At 46.2% G+C, this 18,963-nt stretch overlaps 1 protein-coding gene across 5 annotated transcripts in view; it reads left to right on the top strand.

The window, feature by feature from the left end:
- The window catches only part of IQSEC3 (IQ motif and Sec7 domain ArfGEF 3), a 101,719-nt gene that overhangs the window by 64,771 nt on the left and 17,985 nt on the right, over positions 1 to 18,963 (top strand). For all 5 annotated transcript variants that reach the window (XM_027726627.2, XM_027726631.2, XM_027726630.2 and 2 more), the window contains exons 4-5: positions 3,404 to 4,497; positions 9,431 to 9,592. In XM_027726627.2, coding sequence (XP_027582428.1) covers positions 3,404 to 4,497; positions 9,431 to 9,592 — 1,256 coding nt within the window. The remainder of the gene's footprint in view (positions 1 to 3,403; positions 4,498 to 9,430; positions 9,593 to 18,963) is intronic.

Here is an 18,963-nt window from a genome sequence, read left to right as displayed (position 1 = left end):
TCCAGGCCTGGCACTTCGTCTTGCCTTAGGCTGACCTTGTTAAAGCTCCCTTCATGTACAATCCCTCACAGCAATGGATATTTCCCAGCCACTTCTAATTCAGCCACAAGGCCTGAATTGCTCAGAATGAGTGTTCATTTTGAGGCCCAGAAATGTGTTAAGCTAATTATTCTTTGAAATCCACCCCGATCCCTCTCCTGCCTTTCCCTTCCTTTGGCGCTGGCTGTCGGATCATTCCCCAGAGAAGAGTAGCTTTAAGTAGGCAATTACTTGAGATTCATAGGGTTTATTAGGAGTGAGAGAAGGCCAATCATGTCTGGCCTTTCTCACCTCTCAAATGGGAAGAGAAGGTTCCTCTGGCCAGCCAGACATACATCTCCATTATCTATGACTGCTGTGGTGCTAATGGATGTCCTTTCCTCCTCTCGAGAGGAGGAACACAGGCCACAGCTGTGTGAAATCCTTAATTCCTTTGGACTGTCGGTTAGCTCGACCTGATAGCAAATGTGTACATCTCAGGCATCAGTAAACAGTAAATGGCTGGACTACATCAAGGAGACAGAAAGAGAGACCTGCTCCTACAAAGCAAGGGTGGGGAGCACACTTCTCTGTGGGGGTGCTGCATCTGGCTTTGCCAGTCTTTTCAGGCATCCTTTGATACAGTCCCTGTCCCTGTTATCTCAGGTGCAGGATATTGTAGGATTCCCCTCGCTTTTAACAGGGCCAGATGGCAGTGGACCACATGCAGAATCCATCCTTACACCCCTGGAATGAGCTGGAAAACAGACTAGTTTGGGAGTCCTCTCATTTTAGATCTTGTTCTGCTTCTTAATGCTTTAGCCCTTTTGGAGGACTGAGATTATGGACTGCAAAAAGCTGCTGATGTTTTTTATCAAGGTACTGATAGCTTGCACTGTTCCTTTAGACTTTCAGAAGGATGTCTTCTCAGTAGTTATTAAAGTCTGTCTTTTGGGGAACTGTCCTTGCATGAGATAAACTGGCCTTTTACTTCAGATCAGCAATGACATCTTGTCTTGGCCTCTAATAAGATCAGAGCATATGAATATCATGTTTTCAGAATGGCTGTCACCTCCTTGGAAACCTCAGATAATTGTAAGGCTCTCGCTTCTGCTTTATTTTGCATTTTACTATTATTCTGTCCCTCAGATAGCTGTGCCTGCCCCTCCCATTTGTTCCTCTTTCCCTCCCAACACAATTAGCTCTACATTTTCATTAACAAGATCATTATAGGAAATGCTCACGGTCAGTTGTCAGTACTAACTGTCTGGGTTGGGCCTTTGCAGGTTACTGGTTTAATTTGCATTTATCTGCATGAGCCTTCCTCCTGAAGGGAAGGGCCAAGGGATGGCTCAATCTCTTTCCAGGCAGAGCAGCTTTAAGAATATGTGGCAGGAGACAAAGATATGTGTCTGGTTTTGTGGTGGGCCTTGAGATGGTCATTTTGAAAAGCAAGACAAAGAACCCAAGCAAAACACTTCTGCTTACTACCCAGAATCTCTTTTTGTCCCTGTATTCCTCTTTCCTGCCGTAACAAACACTGAGGATAAGGAGAGTCCTTGGTTATCCATAAAGCTTGAGGGCAAGGCAAACAGAAAACAGAATCCTACCTTATGTTTGAGCAGAAGGCAAAGATTCCCTACTTCATGTCCAGAGTGGGAAATACGAAAGGATGTGCTCCCCTCCCTGCTCCATTCCATAAATGGCAGCCTCACATCCAGTGCAGCAGGATCCCTAGACCTGTTGCTGCAGCCAGGGTCATGTTCCTCTCTTCCTAACTTCTCCCAAGGTCATATTAACTTCCCCTAATTCCAGAGGAGTTGGTATTGGAAAGATTCCAGAGGTGATTTACACTTCTCACATCTGTCAGACCAGGCCTTCACTTTTACCTGGATCACTCCCTGTAAATTATGTAATGTTACAAAAAAGGAAGAAGAAAGCAGACAATATGACATGACTCTGTGAGCTGAGGCTCATGCCTCAGTCTCCCTTTGACTACAAAATCAATTTGCACTTAAACTCAGATCTTGTGTGAGCTCAGTCCTTCATCCTGTGTGTACTGAGCCAACAAGGCATGCTGAGGGGCAAGTGGTATCTGGCTGGGGATGAGGATGCAGTCAGTAAACTCATCCTTCAGTTCTGCTAATGAGCTCATACTCCCCACATGAATGATGCAGTGAATCCTCTGTAAATTCAGGCCTGACTTAACCAGCACTTCACCTTTTTTGGCTTTTCCACGTGTGCACACACATATAAACACTACGGTCTGCACCTGCCCTTTGCCTTGTGAAGTGCCAGCAATGTAGAGTTTAGCTCATAGTACAGCCAAAACATCAGTGAGTGTAGTTGGAGTTCATCCTTCTTTTTCTTCAATCCCATCTTCCATGATCATCTTCACACTATCCCTCTTGTCCTCTGTCAGTCACTCGCTGCAACCACGTCATCTAACATTCTCCTGCAGCACATTAGTGAAAGCCCAGCTGCAGAGGAAGAGTGAGGGGATTACCAGAAAGTATATGTTCTGGACTACAGCAGAGAAATGGCCATACATACCTGCTTTGCTGAAGCCAGTTGAGATGGCACTTCAGCTGTGTGTATGTATTTATGTATTTACATGTGGGTTTGTTGTTGCCAGCTCAGGTAAACCCTCCTGCTTCTTAATATCTTGTCTCAACATTTAAAATTCAGATTTTTTTACCTTTCAAAACTGGCTGATACCTGAAAAACTCAGATATCAGAAGAAAATGCACTTTGGGATTCAGAGTGCTTTTTAAAAGACACAACTCAGAACAAACCCAGCCTCCACTAACTTATATGGAAGCTGTTGTTTCTCACTAGCTGCTATGATCAAGCCACCATTTTCTGCATTTAAAAATTAAATTTTCTTCCCTTTTTCTGAATGATTTATCCTTTCCCTAGGAGTATTTCCTAAGGTGACTAAGGAGGGGAGAAGCATTAATAGCGTTCTGAGACAAGAGATAAATGCTTGACATTAAGAGAGCAGTGCTGATCAGGAAAGTAGGAACACACATTGCTGGGTTATTGTATTTGCAGAGATGAGCTTGCCCTAAAGGCCATCAAAAGTGGGTCTGCAAGGGAAGGGCACCTGCAGGCTCCAGCTCATATGACTGGCACTCAGAAAAGAGATACAATCATGTTACAGCTGTGAGGAGGTTCCTAGTGCTGGTGTTTTAGCCATCCATGCCCGACGGGGAACCTTCTGTTGAAATCATGGGCACGGCATTGCCCTGAAAGCAATTCGGCTAATTCAGTGTTAGAAGTTCCTTTGACAGTCATTAACCTTAACCAGTATAGGAATAGGGGTAACAAAAAGCCACCAGAAGTCAATTAACAAAAAATGCCATCTCGTTTCTGTGTCTTTCAGATCGAAATGCTAGAGCACAAATACGGCGGTCACCTGGTGTCTCGCAGGGCAGCTTGCACCATCCAAACCGCCTTCCGGCAGTACCAGCTCAGCAAGAACTTTGAGAAGATCCGCAACTCGCTGCTGGAGAGCCGCATGCCGCGCCGCATCTCCCTGAGGAAAGTCCGCGTCCAGAACTCGGAGAGCTTCTCCGCGGAGAAAGCCCTGGTGGAGGGATACAACTTCGTCGGCATCCCACTGGTGAGGTCCCCGTCCTTGCCCGCCACCATCAGTGGGGCCCTGACTGAGCTGGAGGACTCCTTCACAGAACAAGTTCAGTCCCTGGCCAAGTCTATTGATGATGCCCTCAGCAACTGGAGCCTGAAGACCATGTGCTCCCTGCAAGATGGGGGCTCATACCAGATACGGGAGACCTTCAGTGCTAGCTCAATGCAGCCAAACCAAGACTTAGAAGCTGAGTTGCAGGACAAGGAGAAGGAGGAAGGTCTCCTACCAGATACTCTACCCAAAAGCAGCAGCACTCTCATGATGGCTTTTCGAGATGTCACAGTCCAGATTGACAACAAGAACATCTCTGTCTCGTCATCTACCTCGGTGTCCATGGCAAACTGCCTCAGCAGCAATGACCAGGCTGGGCTCTCTCAAGCTATCAAAGCTGAAGAAAGCCCAGGAGAAGGGGAGGGAGAAGCCAGTGAGCCACCAGCTGCCCCAGAGAGCTTACCTGAGTCCAGAGCTCTCCAGAACAGCCACACTTTCACCGAGGTGGATGTCAGTACTAATGGCACGGGAGACAGCAGTGCTGAGACTGATCAGATGGCAGTGCAGAAGCTCCAATTTGATGCTGGCAATGAGGCGGGGCAAAGCAAAGGCTCTGAGTCTGAAAATGCAGATAACTCAGAGCAGCTGAGCAGCAGCAGCACCTCCACTTCAGCCAAGTCAGCCTCTGAGGTGTCCTCGAAAGAAGCACTGCAGGCCATGATCCTCAGCCTCCCCAGGTACCACTGCGAGAACCCCGCGAGCTGCAAGTCCCCCACGCTCTCCACAGACACCATGAGGAAGCGCCTCTACCGCATTGGACTGAACCTCTTCAATATGTAAGTGACTCTTCCTCTGTCATGTTTCCCAGCCTATTTCAGGCCTCACAGGAGCAGGTGATGGCAGACTCTTGGTCTAGATCCATCTCTGGGGAAGTTCTTTCATATTCAAGGGCATGGCCATCTGGGTATGCAATGAAGGACACAGCTTGGCTGCCCAGAAATTTCCTCCCTGTACTCTCACAAGTGCTGTCCTGATCTTCTGTCTAACAGAGGAACAAGCCCACTGCTCCATGACTAGTGCCCATGCTCTCAGAATTTACTGTACCTTCAGTCCCAGTTGCCATCCATTTGGCATCCACCAGCTGAGCCTGGGATCTAGGTTCCTGCTCCACTATGTGGAAAGGAACAAACATAGCTGGCATGGTAAACCCAGCCCTGGTTCCTTAACATGGGGCAATTACAAATAAAGAGAGAGAGAAGTAGAGCTGAGCTTAGCTAGCCCAGCGTGAGTCATGATGACAAAATTACATCTCTGGCTGTCATTTACCTTCAGATATCTGGGTAGATTTTCACCTTACAGACCAGGTTTATTCATCTCAGCCTCTTACACCTTGGAGTTTGATATCCTATGAGAAGGCTGTAGGTGCGAAAGCAAAAGTAGAGCAGCCCAGAGGTTACCACGAGAAGAGGTTAACTCATGGGGTCACATGTAGCCTATTGTGGATTGGCAGAATGCAGCTGAGTTCCTATAACAACCTTTAGATTTGCTTGTTGCTTTTAGATGAGACTTTTCTCATCTAAGAAAGCTATGAGAAATACAGGGTTTTGCTTCATCATCACACTCTTATCTTATGCTGTCTTGGTTTCCATTTGAGTCACCTAATGGTGAGGATGTAATGTACCCATACTAAAAGAATGTTTTACCACACATTAGCATGGACCTTTCGGTCAGAGTGGGGACTGATGATTATGCAGTCCTAGGCAGAAGTTTTGCACAGATGAAGGGGCAGTGCACAGCATTTATATACATGTAGTATGAAGGCTGTGAAATCCATGAGGCAGGAACCAAGAGAGATTTTTAGGGCTGTGTTCAGAGCCCATCCAGAACTGAAGTGATGTTAGATCAGACAGATCTGGGACTCTTACAGAACTGAGGATGATGTATTACTAGTTATGAGATCAGGTTCGAGGACAGGAGTGAGGAAACTGACCTGTTAGCTCTGGGGAGTGCAGGTTTTTTTATTCTCTGATCGGTGTCCGAGTGGACACATGGCTCCCCTTGTGACACCGTAGTTCACCTCCACCCAAGGGGCTGGGAAGGCTGTTGGGCTCTCTGCAGACATTTGGTTGTTGATTTCCCTGTCAGTGTCTAGGAAGGAGCCAGTTTACCCTTGTGGAGTTTGCAATGTGGGCACTGACCCACGGGGCATGGAGTTAAGGTTGTGTGCGTGGACATCCTGGACCAGCAGCTGGAAGCCTGCAGTTGCCAGCAGCATAGTCTACCTGGCCTTGTGCTGCGTTTTTGGGAAGCAGCACTCTGGCTTGGAGCAGCCCCTGGGAACACATCGATGCTGTGCTGCGGTGGCACTTTCCCTGTCCCCACTGCACAGTGAGGGGGTGAAATCCCCGGAACGGAGAGTGCTTCATTCTGCAGCACTGCTGTAATAGCTCAGTGTGTGTGGGCAGCTGGCTGCGTGGGCAGAGGGAAAGCCAGCAGGACGTGAGGAATCCCGCAGCATTTGCTGGCTGTGCTTAACACCCCTGCAACAGTAAAAAGAATAGCAGAGACCAGGCTCAGGAGAGATGGAAGTGGAGTTGTTTGCTACACATCTGGGTAAAAGCTGCATACTGCAGTACATGGGATATATCTGCAGGTGTTCAGTGGCGGAGATGTTGTATTGCTATCAGGATTTTGTGAGGAACAAATTGAATCCCAGGATGAAGTGATGAAAGACTGCTGTTACTGAGAGTAGTGTGTGCAAGTGTATCCGAGTTATAGTCTAGGCAGTGCAGGGGGACTGTCATAGTTGGACTGTTTTATTCTGCATCCTCTGCGTTGTGTGTGCCATCTCTACTGAAATCTGCACATACCAGTACATGAGCTACATTTTTCTGGCCATATTCAGCTCCCAGCTCCTATGGAGTAAATCCAAAGTCAGTCTAGTGGCTAGTCAGTCACACTGGTGTAGCTGAGTTCATCCTCATTTGTGAACACTGTATTGTCCCTTGCCAAATACCAAAGTGTGCAGGTGGATGTGCGTTTTATGAATCCCTGTTGCTTAGCTTGACTCTTGTCCTGACCATATCACCTCTGCTCTTAGCAGGGAACTTTACCTGTGCTCTTCAAAGGTGAACCAGGAGGTCTGTGTGATAATGAAGAAGCTGTACTGTTGCTTTTCTGTGAAGAAGGCCTGGGTTTTTCGGTATCAGATCTTGCAGCTCTCCCATTCATACATTTAGTGGGTTGATTGTTCTCACAGCCACTCTCCCCAGGGATGCCACACTGCCCAGGATATTTTCTTTTGACATGACACAGTAAGCAGAACTATTTCAAGCTCATCCACTTTTTGTCTGCCCATGAGGCTTCTGCAAGGAGCAGGCCATTCTGCTGAATGCTGATCCCCTTATAGCTAGACATATGTTGCTCACCCACATACTTCACCACCTGACAGTGTCACAGTCTGTGCCTGTGCATATCATGCATTCACGTGCTCCGAAATCTCATCCTATCCTTTCCCCACCCCAGGAAACAGCCTGAGCAAACTCACTCCTTGAGCCTTGACAAAGAACCCTGAATTTGGGTTAATGATGGAAGTATGGCATCCTTTCATGAAGTCACACTCTTACCTCTCCCCACTCACCAGCTCAGAGAACCCAAGGAATGTGACGATCTTCCTGGCATTGCACTCATTCACCTCAGCACGAGTGCACCTTGACAGAGACCCTTCAGCGTGGCAGACTGAAATATAAGAAAACCTCCTGCACAACACACATGTACAATTCGTTCTTGTCTGTCCTGTGGGACAGGCACCACATAGGCTCACAGCCACTCCCAGGATACATAGAAGCACATGTGCTTATAGGAGGCATGAGGAGCAAGCCAAAATACGTAGACACACAGGCTCTGACAAACATGTAGGGTGCAAAAGAAATCTGCAGGTACAGGTCATACATACACACAAATGTGTGCTTGTTGAGACACGCACTACCCCCCAAGGGGGAAGGGCAACCCCTGGTATTGATACAGGCTGGGGGATGAATGGACTCAGAGCAGCCCTGTTGAGAAGGACATGGGGGTGCTGGTGGATGAGAGGCTGGACACGAGCTGGTAATGTTCTCTCGCGGCCCAGAAAGCCAGTTGTATCCTGGGCTGTATCAAAAGCAGTGTGGGCAGGCTGAGAGAGGAGATTCTGTCCCTTTACTCCACTCTTGTAAGACCCTACCTGGAGTGCTGCATCCAGCTCTGGGGTCCCCAGAAGGACATGGACCTGTAGGAGTGAGTACAGAGGAGGGCACAATGATGATCAAAGGGCTGGAGCACCTCTCCTATGAGGAAAGGCTAAGAGAGTTGGGGTTGTTCAGCCTGGACAAAAGAAGGAAGACTTTTGTTCTCCAGGACAAGACTTTATTGTGTCCAGTCAGTACTTGAAGGGGGCTTGTAAGAAAGATGGGGACAGATGTTTTAGCAGGGCCTATGGCAATAGAACAAAGGGTAATGGTTTTAAGCTGAAGGAGGGTCAATTTAGATTAGATATTAGGGAAAAGTTTTTTACAATGAGGGTGGCAAAACACTGAAACAGGTTGCCCAGAGAGGTGGTAGAGGCCCTACCCCTGGAGACATTCAAGATCAGGTTGGAGGGAGCTCTGAGCAACCTGATCTAGTTGTAAATGTCCCTACTGACTGCAGGATGATTGGACTGGATGGCCTTTAAAGGTCCCTTCTAACCCAAACCATTCTATATTTCTGTATCTAGCACTATCAAGCAGAAAATCACTCCCACAACCAGGCGATTGGGCCCACTCAACACTAGACTTGTTCTCAGAGAGGCACTCACAACTACAGAGGGAGAGAAACCCTCTGTCTGGGAGCTGCACAAAGCTCCCTCCCATCTATGACAAAGTGTTCTCCTGATGCCTTCTCTCACACACAGAGATTTCTGCCTGAGGGTGAATCAATAAAGGAAAGAACAGCTAAGGGTGAGGAAAGTGGAGGAAGAGAAGCAAATCTGAGTATGGGATTTTTGTTCAGGCAACCAGCACCAAGCTCAGGTGAGAAAGGTAGAAAGTGTCACTCAACCCTGAGCACTGAAAATGTATGAAAAAGAGAATTATTTTTTTAACAGAAAAAATGCCCACCTTTCATTATCCCCCTTTGAGTCTTGATCCTCATTTGCCCAGAGACTATGGCAAAAATATCTCCTAAGTTTCTTCACAGACACATTTTTATCTTTGCCTTTGTCTGCCTTACAGAAGGTGCAACCCCAGCTCCCCTAAAGCAAAGGGTGACATGCCCAGCTCTCACCTCTGGTCCTTGGGGACATCTCTCTGTGGGTTACATTTGGAATAACTGAATGTGGTGACACTTCCTGAGTTGTCTGTGTGGGACACAGTGGGACGGGGATGATACAAGAGCCTTTGACTCTGGAGCAGATGGATGGCAGAAGAGAGTCACTGATGAGGCATGGTATAATGCAGCAGGATCCTTTGTGGCATTGAGATGGCACTTGTGATTACCAGCTGACTGCAGGTGCTGTAAGTGACACAGCAGGTCCTATGCCATCATTTTGTCCTCAGCATCAAGTGGGTAGGACACTGCAAGTCACTTTTCTTCATCCCAGCCAGTCCCATTCCTGCCACAGGCAGGAATGAACTCATAGGAGCCCAGGCAAATACCAAGGGCTGCATTGCTGCAAGCCATGAGGGGAGCCAGAGGCAATAATGCCTCAAAGAGATCATGCAAACTCACCATGTGTCTGTCCTTCCCTTTCAGAAACCCAGACAAGGGGATCCAGTTCCTGATCTCCCGAGGCTTCATCCCGGACACCCCCATTGGGGTGGCACACTTTCTGCTCCAGCGGAAGGGCCTCAGCCGCCAGATGATTGGGGAATTCCTGGGAAACAGCAAGAAGCAGTTCAACAGAGATGTCCTGGAGTAAGTGTGGAAACCTATTCCCCTCCTTCCTGCACTTTAGAGGAGTTGCCAGCCCACTGTGCTCCCAGTTGCATCAACAAGCACTCCATTGTCCTCCATGCCCCTCCGTTTCCACTCTGCAGGAACCTCCCCATTCCTGCTCCCTAACTGGCACTCCTCAACACATTTCCCAGTGTTGTGTTTAGTATCATCAGCCCTTTCGTTTCAGTCTCTCCTCAGAAGGCCTGTGATCATCTAGCAGAAGCTCAGCACTGTCAGGGGTTAGGACTAGTGATGCTGGGAGGTTTTGGGTCTGGGAAACTGTGGCTGGTGTCTCACCCCATCCAAATAAAGCACCTCTGATGCTTTCTGGGAAGAACTAAGAGAGGCAGAGGAGGAAAAATGTCTGCTCCTTGACCAGCAGGGAGAAGTGAATGCTGGCTACACAACTGGTTCTCTTTCTGTCCAGGTTGGAGATGAGTGTCCAGGTTGGAGATGAGTGTCCAGGTTGGAGATGAGTTTGTCCAATTGCATTACAGGGATAATTAGAAGTGTGTTGAGAAGGCCTGCATGAGGAGGCATTGCAGTCACAGAGCACTGAGGAACATCCCCACTCCAAAATCTCCAATGAGCTGAACTGTCCTTTTTCAGAACAAGATCTCAGATTTCCCCCCTGCTTCTGTTCAGTCCTGTCTTTGCTGGATTGTTACCTTCAATTCTCCCCTGGTCACACAAACCCTGTGTCTCTCAACCACTTCTCTCCCTTCAAGTCTAGCTCATTCAGAGACACACTTCAAGGGATGACCAGAACTCAGCTGGGTCTTTTCTTTTATTATGCAGAAGCAGAGTTCTTAGGTGGGAAATCCTTTGCATTGAGTCCTTCATTATATTCCCCTATTCTCCAAAATGTTCTCTCATTTGAATTTTGCAGTGGTTTCTCTTGAACCAAACCATACAGAAGCCCCAAATCCAATGCACACACAACTTCTATTCCAGAAAAAGGCTGGAGGATGACAAAGTTCAAGAGCCAAATCTAGGTCCAAATTTCAAAATTCAGTCCCACTGCAATTGTTGTTGCTTATTGCTCCAGGTACCTGACCTTTAGTTCATCTCTTTTTTAATATACTGTATGGGTATTGATTTGGCCAGCAACAAGACACATGTTCTCTCCAGTCTCTTCATGCTGAGAGCCACAATTAAAAGTAATTGCCTCTTTTTCTCCAGCAAGCAATGTGTGGACTGCTTCCCCTGACAGATAATCTGCTGAAGTCCAAACCCAGCCTCTGCAGAGACAGGGAAATATTGCAATAGCAATATGCTGTTGCTAGCTTGTAGTCCTAAATTTGGCATCATCCCTGCAAATGACCAGGTTCTTCTGCCTCACATGGGACTACGAACTCTGTGTCAGCAGCTCCTGAGAACAGTCCCTATTGCAAAGCTTGGTATCTGCCTCCCAGCCCCAAAGCCCGGGAGCTGCTGTGTCGTGGTTGCCTGTCTTGTTTCTCCGTATAGTGGGGGGACCACTGAAGCCAGGGGCCCTACTCCATCATGCTCATTAACCTGAGCTTCCACTGCACCTCTCATTGTACCACTGCAAACGTTTATGAAAGAGTGACCTTGCCATCCTTTTTACCTTGCCATCCTTTGTAGAAAGCAAGGCTCAAAGATGGGGACTGAGCTATTGAGGCTGTGGACATATCTTGGACATGGACTGTGTGTGTCTGAATGTATATCAAGAAACTGAGTCTGAATTCAGGGTTCAAACCCGTGTCTGATCTCTCCAGGCAACGGATGATATACTTGCACTAACAGTCTGTGCTGCCAGCCCCTCTTCATAATAAATGGCTGATTCGTCTTCCTTAAAGGCAAAGATAAAAGTAGACTTAAAATATACACAGAACTTCTAAAACAGGAAAGAAAGAACACGCACATTCAGCTGGTTGTGGCTGTGCTGTTTGAAGGTACTTTCACTCTCTTCCTGTGTCAGTTCTAAGCTTGAGGGAGCAATGTTTGTGGTTTTTGCAAGCAAATTTTCCTCAGCTGCTTGTGAGGGCTGACTGGGCAATCGCTGTACACCTAAGAGTGTGACATGCATGGAAACAGTTGAGAAAGTATTGACAGGAGAAATTCTGGCTCGGGATTATCATCCTGGATATTTTCCCTGTCCGTGCTGCAGGAAGAAGAGGGCTGGCAGTGTAGTATAGTGTGCTGGCATTTGCAGTGTGCTAAAGCTCAAGGTCTGGTCACAACTTCTGAGCTGTTTCTATGGGAACAAGAGATCAAAGACCTTTTGGCATCTTAGAACTGTCTAAGACCTAGTCTGGTTCTCATTCCCCATCCAACTCCATCAAAGTAGCTCAGGAACGCTGACTCAAGTTGAGAGAATAGTCTCTGCAAGGGCTGTCTTGCAGTCCTTGCATCTACCCACACTTAGAAAGCCAATGTTAAGGTATGTGGCATTCTTTGGAGACCATGTTGAAGCAACAATACCCCCTACAGTAGTTTTTGCACAATCTGCCCAATAGCACAGCCATTGTTGTGTCTCAAATTGGTGGAAGAAGAACAGGCACTGTTAGTCCTGGCAAGGTCAGATGTCCAGGCAGGGTGGCCATGAGCACACAGCAGTTCTTGGACAGGCTTGACCACCTGCATGAGCAAGCTTGCATGCAGTCAGGGATATCTGTGCTCTTTCACATCCCAAACCTGACCCTGGATCCTCCTCTTCCTCCCCAAAGCAATTTCAATTATTGATGCCACTTGCTGTGTTAGTTTAGCTTTCGCTTGATGTGAAAACTTATGTTGCAATTGTGTATTGTAAGCAATGTTTCTATTGCAGCCAGGTTAAATTAACCCAGCTGCATGAATAAATAATAGGACAACTTTTAAAACATCTGCAAAAGTGTCAGACTCCCTTGTGCATTTGGAGGCAGGGCAGAGCTGCCCAGGTTACAAACTCCAGACTCAGCTGTAAAGCCCAGCCATAAGTCTGTACTCTGCAAAGTTCTCTTGACTCCCACAGATATTGAAGCTGGGCTGGCTGACAGACAAGCCAACCTCTGTCTGTTCTTCCTGTCACAACAGAGCTCAGGAGTGCAGAGTGGCATTTGGCACTGTGAAGATGATCCCACTTTACTGCCCACCTAGTAAATGCAAAGCTCCAGAGAAGAGCCATGCTGGATGCAAAGCCTTTTACGTACATGGGCAGGGTTGAGGCAATGATAAGTGTTTTATGAGGTTTGGAGTGCTTTGGTAGGCTGTTTTGCCTTCCCACACCTTCATGCCCACTGTCTAAATACCCTGAAATTATAGTCTCCCTTCCATCTTCCCACTCTTATCTTTCAACCTTTAACTGATTTTCTTGGAAGTCAGAAAAGGTGTCTGGATAACTCACAAGTAATTATACACACTAGCCAGAGGATCAAGGGAGAGGGCAGGGGATTTTCAACAGTTTCTGACTATCATTGACACATACACTTTGATAACACTAACCTGCTGAGGTTTGTCTCTTTAGGAAGATGCACTATGTAATTTTCTCTTGTAGAAAAGGCTTCAATCTTTAAAATAAGGATTTCTCTCAAGTGTTGTTGGCCACCAACAAATTTAGTGTTTTCTATCAATTTACGAATTCCTTTCATCAAAGAGGCATGGATCCCTCAAGAGTGTTGTTCTTCTCAATGTGCTGGTTTAAGCTGGACATCTAGCTTTTAGGCATTTTGTGCTACAGGGCATAAATCCCATCTGTAACCTATTTTAAGCATCCCACTGAACAACCACTCACTGCAATCAGCATCCCACAGAAGGATCCAGCCTCTTCTTTTGGGAATCTGCTTCCACAACCTGTCCTGCAGCCAGCTGGGAGGAGTCGCTGGGGACCTATCTCAGGGTTTCAATGTCTAGCAGTCCAGGAAATACAGCTGGAAAGAGGTAGACCAGGTCATTAAAGCACCTATGTGGCAGTGAGCAGTTTCAATCAAATCTATTTGGCAAGTACTGCAGAGAAATAACTTTGTTACTTTAAAAAAGTCAATCCTGAGGCATTAAAACATATTTTTAATATGAGACACATCATCATTCTTGTATCCTTTATTCATTCTCTGTTTATCTGTTGCTTTTGTTGTCCTTCATTCATACTTCCCTTCGCTTTAGTTCATTCTTCCCCTCCACCTGTTTCTGGCTCAGGAATTGCTTCCTTTTATCCATTCTTGTTTATTCATGAACAAGAGGACAAAATGGGCAGAGACTCAAGCAGAGGAGACTTGTGCTGAGTTGGGGGCTGGTTGATGTTAGACTGTGAGTTGCTGTTGGGGACGTTCCCTGTGTGGGTGAGCAGCTTTCCTGTCTATCAAGACTGTATTGTCTTTTCTTTCTCTCGTGGAAAAGTCAGGGACAGCAAAGCTGCTCTTAGGACTGTAAGTGCAGAGCTGGGAGCCCAGCAAAGAGACTGTCTCTCAAAGAAGTGTTAAATTCCTCTTGGACTGGCATAATGAACTTGTCAGGTTAGCCCAAACTAGGCTTCTTTCCCCTTCTCACTGAGGACATTGCAGAGGATCAATAAGGAGCGTGCGTCACAGGAGGGTTTGAGCAGCACGGTGTTGCAGCTTGTGCTGTGGAGCAATAGATAATGATGTGATGGAAACAGGACAGAGGGAAGAATGTGTTAGGCAGTTCTGGCCTCCTGCTGCAAGCAGAGCTGTAGCACAGATCAAACATAAGCAAGAACTGCTTTCCCACGTCAGGCTTGTGAAGGCTGAAGGTGCAGCTTGAACCTGCCTAGGTCCACAGGAAAACAGTAGTTTCCTTTGTTCCCCAAGGGAATGTTCCCAATGTCCCTTGGAGGGGAAGGTGTAGGCTGGGCAGAACCCTCCCCTGCATGGTCAACATGTCTGGTGTGGGAACAGCTCTGTACTTGTAAGGCAGCTTTGGTGCAAGGCATGGTACACTAGGCAATTCCTTGCTTAGGAAGGAGTAGGTGCCCAAGTAGCCATGTGAGACACCAACAACCATGGGAGGGCAAGTGGGCATGAATCAACCCCAGAAAAAAGCAGGCAATACGTGTCATGTAGCATCCCCCTGAAAGAGAAGACTGGTGTAGGCCATGGTCTTCATTGTAGAGACTATCCTTGCACAAGAGGGCACAGAGGGCAGGATTGGGACACATGCCTGTGCCCACTGGTGCAAGGAATCAGTGAGTACTGCTAAGTTTTTGTTCAGTTAGCACATGCAGGGCAGCCTCCTCACATGGAGCTGAGCCCTTCCTCTACAATTCACTCAAATCCTGGTTCACCTGCAGGAAGGCTCTAGAATTAGGGAAGCTGAGAAAAGGGATGATTTTTTATTAATATCTTTGTGCCTTGTGATTTTAAACTTTCCACCTGGCTGCCTCCCCCATTGCTCCCTCCCTGAGTGTAGGCTGTAGGTTCATTACAGACACTTTTAGTTGCATCCCAGCTCCTGCTGCATTGTCACCTGAGCGGAAAAGCTGGAAAATAGGTCATTACACTTGGGTGAGCAGATCCCAGCCCCACATGATACAGCTGCTTCCTGCCTTCACTGAACCCTTTTGCCACAGGCTTTTTTGCCATGCTTAGCCCTGTGCTAAGTCCTCACAGCTCTGAAGCCATTATGTCCACCCCCTTTGGGGGGAATGCCCTGTAGCCTAGGAGGCAGCATGGCTACCACAGAGATAATAGCTGGGCAAAATAATCCATCTAGAATCCATCTTTGGTCCTGGCAGCTGGCGTGGAACGCTCTGCAGTTGTGAGGTGCCTGTCTGTTGGGTGTCCCAGGGCACGTAAAGCTCCCCATGGATACAGGTGGCACAAGAGACCTCAAACCCCACTACTTTGTTTATGAGGCAGGGTGTCAGCACTTTTTGTACACACTTCAGCAACATGATCCAAACATCCAAAGTCATATCCCTGCAAATACAGGGCTAAATGAGTTTCTGGATGCACTGTAAGCTCAATTTGTGTGGCCTGTTGCAAGTTCGTGGGCATGAAGGAGTTGAAACAGGAGGAGATTTTATAAGGTGATTACTGTGCCCCTGCTTCGTTATCCTTGAGGCCTTCTGGAGGTCTTGGAATAGCCATCTCACAGATGTCTGTGGAAAAAAATGAACCTGGCACTGGTTTTGGCATGTGCACATAAGCTGTTGGTTTATTTCTTGGATGCAGAGAGCTGCCCACTCTCATATCCTATGTCACCTTCCAGGGTCTCTGCCTTGGAAAGAAAAGTCCTTGCTCTGGCTTCATAAAGAAAAGTTGCATTACATTTCAGGGGAGCTCCAACAAAGGCAGCACAGTGCATTCGGGAAGGTAACGGGAGTCAGCACAGGAATCTGAAGTCAGGCAAAGCAGCAAAACTTGCAGCCATGTAGCAGAGGAGCAGGAATATGGCAGCCCCATAGCACAGGGCTCTTCTTTGAATGAACTTTCCTGTGTCAAATTGCTCACAAAAAGTATCAGACAGCTATGAACCACCGTTCTTTCTGTCTGTCTAGCAGCAGAAAGTAGCAGCCTACCTGATGGCTCCTCTAGGAGCTATTCCTCAGACCCTTGGCACAGGCTTTGTCAGATAAATAAAATCCAAGCACAGGCTGACTTCACTTGAGTCAAACATTCTTCCTGACCTGTCTTTTCTGCCTGGTCAGCTTTTCTCAGGAAGCAGGACACCCTTCTTTGGGCTTAGGAACAAATGGAAGAGACTCCTAGGAGTTCTTAAAATTTACAAAGTAAACCTGTATCCATGAGAGAAGCTCTCAAAGGAGAAGCTGAGCATAACTTATGTAGCAATGCCTGTTTGAGCCTGAAAAGAGCTATGAGCAGCTGTCTTGTCCTACTTGTCCTAACAAAGGTTTGATGCTTTCTGTATCAAGGGCATTGACTTTATTACTTGAGATTTCTAAATGGGAGGACATATTAGAGCAGCCTGTGTGAAAGGGGAAAAACTGATCAAAGGAAGGAGGGAGCAAAAGATAGATGATTTAATGCTGGTGGATTGGGTGACCTCAGCAGGTCTCCCTGGTGTGTGCAAGGACTCCGCTTTCACATATTTGGAAGCAGACAATAGCAGCAAAATCATTGGGGTCAGTGCTGAGAAACATCACACTTTGGAAAGGATTAAAAAAATAACAATGAAAGTCCAAGTGCAGAGGTGGTTGCAGCTGTGAACACAATAATGACTAACCAGAGAAAAACTGTTCTTAGTATCAAAGATAAATTCCAAGAAGCAGAATGCCTTGATGTCAACCCAAGGGAGTGAGTATAAGTATGAGAAAAATAAAAATAACAAAGGGAAGAGGCAGTGGAGGAAGTTATTCCTATTGCCAGAAACCATTTGTGAGTATTTCTGCAGTCCACCTCTTGGAGAGAGAAAAAAATGTTTCATGGAAGGTTTTCTGGGAGAGCAGTCACTTTGATTCTCTTCCCTTGCTCCTCATCAATTGTTCCTAAATTTCGATTGTATGGAGTTTGTGCAGGGAAAGAGCCCACATTTCCTAGCTGAGACTGTAACAACTCCAGCTTTAGAAGATACAAAGCACTTTATGCTCATTCAGAGCTCTTGGTAAGTTATTCTGTGGGTGTCACCCCAGTTAAATGATGATATCTCAGCTTTGAATCAATAAGGCAATGGAAGAATGGAGAGATGTCTCTGAGCATTTGAACCCTGTCCCTCACGCATTTGAGGCATTGTACAACAGATTTTTATTCTGGTAAGGCTGCACATGGCACTCAACAGCCTATTTCACAAACCACTTCCCAACAAGCCCACAGCAAACTGCAGCACTGTAGAAAAGACCAACAGACACATCTCCAGTTTATCACAGAAAGGAAGAAGAAGAAAAAACTGGTAACAGCACATCCCTTTATTGGAAGAGGTCTGTTTGGCATAATTTCCAGTACTCCTAGGAAATGGAAGGATCTAGAAGACAGCTAATCCCTTCCTCCTCTATTTTCCCTGTACCGCTCCTCATAGAGTCCCAGACAACCTGTCTTGGGGAAAATTTCCTCCTAACCTTAAAGTTGGGGTTAATTTATCCTTTACAACATGAGAAAGCAATCCAAACACAATACAAAGAATGAAAAAAAAGGGTGGAGAGAGGTAGATAGAACTAGTATCCAAGGTCTATAGATGCAGAAAATATGAAGTTCTCGAATTTTTAATACATTTCTTATGTCAAGTTGATGCCATTAGCAAATTAGTAACTTTGTATTTAAGGAAGGCTTAAAGAAAATAGGATTTTGGCAGCTGTGAATTTCTTGGTCTGTCAGACAGAATGTCAGCTTTGAAAATTTATTTGTAGGAAAGAATAATGAGAGAGAGGAAGGTAAATGCAACATACAAAAGCCAATAGACAGTATACGATATCTGTCTTTGTTAAAATAACTAGTTTTCTAGACAAAGGACATATAGAAGGTAATTCTAGACTTCAGCAAAGCATTAGACATGAGAAATATTTAGTGGAGAGTTGAAGAGAGAGAAATTAGCAGAGGAATCATAAAGAGGGGAGAGAATTGGCTGATGCAGATATTAGTGCCTACATGCTCTGCTGAAATGGGAAGTTGGGCCTAAGGGAGGTTATGAACAGACTTTTCTGAGTCTAGTCTTTTGATTAATGCTTGCAGTAATGACCTGAGCACAAGAGGTAGGAATAGCTAACAGAATGTGCTGAAGCCACATGGGGAAGATGTTGTCTTTACAAGTGACTGAAATATCATGCTGTAAGAATAAGAACAAGTAGATTATTTGACTAATACAGACATCAAGAACTGTACTAGTAGGTTTTGGAGACTAACAGCAGGACCTTTATAAGATGACAGTGCTTTACTGGGAAGTACAAGAGGTAGCATCCCCTTCTTGGAGTATCTAAGTTGGCCATGAATTACAAGTGGGCAGTGCATCACTTTGAAATGAAAAGTGATACCAGACGAGAAGGTGGTGTTGCAATGTTACTTCTGTACAACAGCTTCCATTTCCTATTTTCCCTGAGCTGGCTCTGGTCTTAGAAGACCTAATGAATGCTGTTGCTGCAGTGGTTGAGAAGGGAGTGAAGAGTGGTGAAGAAGATATGGGTTGGAAATGGGGATGGATACTGGGCAGAATGGAGGGTGAGAACAGGCCAGTGAACTGAGATAACAGAAGGATGGATAAGCAGGTAGTGAACAAGTGCATGTGCTGACAGGGACGGAGGAATGAACGATGTGTGAAGGATTACCAGATGATAGGAAAGTCAGAAATAGATGGATCTACCTCTGTATTGATATTGGTCTTGATATAGGTGTCTAAATATCTGTGTCAATATAGATGTCTAGATATCTATATAGATGCAGGTAAATATCAATTCATATATATATATACTTTCTCTGTATATGCATGTGTAAATTGTATGTGGT

This window comes from Pipra filicauda, unplaced genomic scaffold (genome assembly GCF_003945595.2).
Source record: "Pipra filicauda isolate LSUMZ 115617 unplaced genomic scaffold, ASM394559v2 scaffold2_size9829703_pilon, whole genome shotgun sequence".
Lineage (NCBI taxonomy): Eukaryota > Metazoa > Chordata > Aves > Passeriformes > Pipridae > Pipra > Pipra filicauda.
The sequence above is the reverse complement of the archived record's forward strand: the minus strand, read 5'-3'. Positions and strand labels throughout refer to the sequence as shown.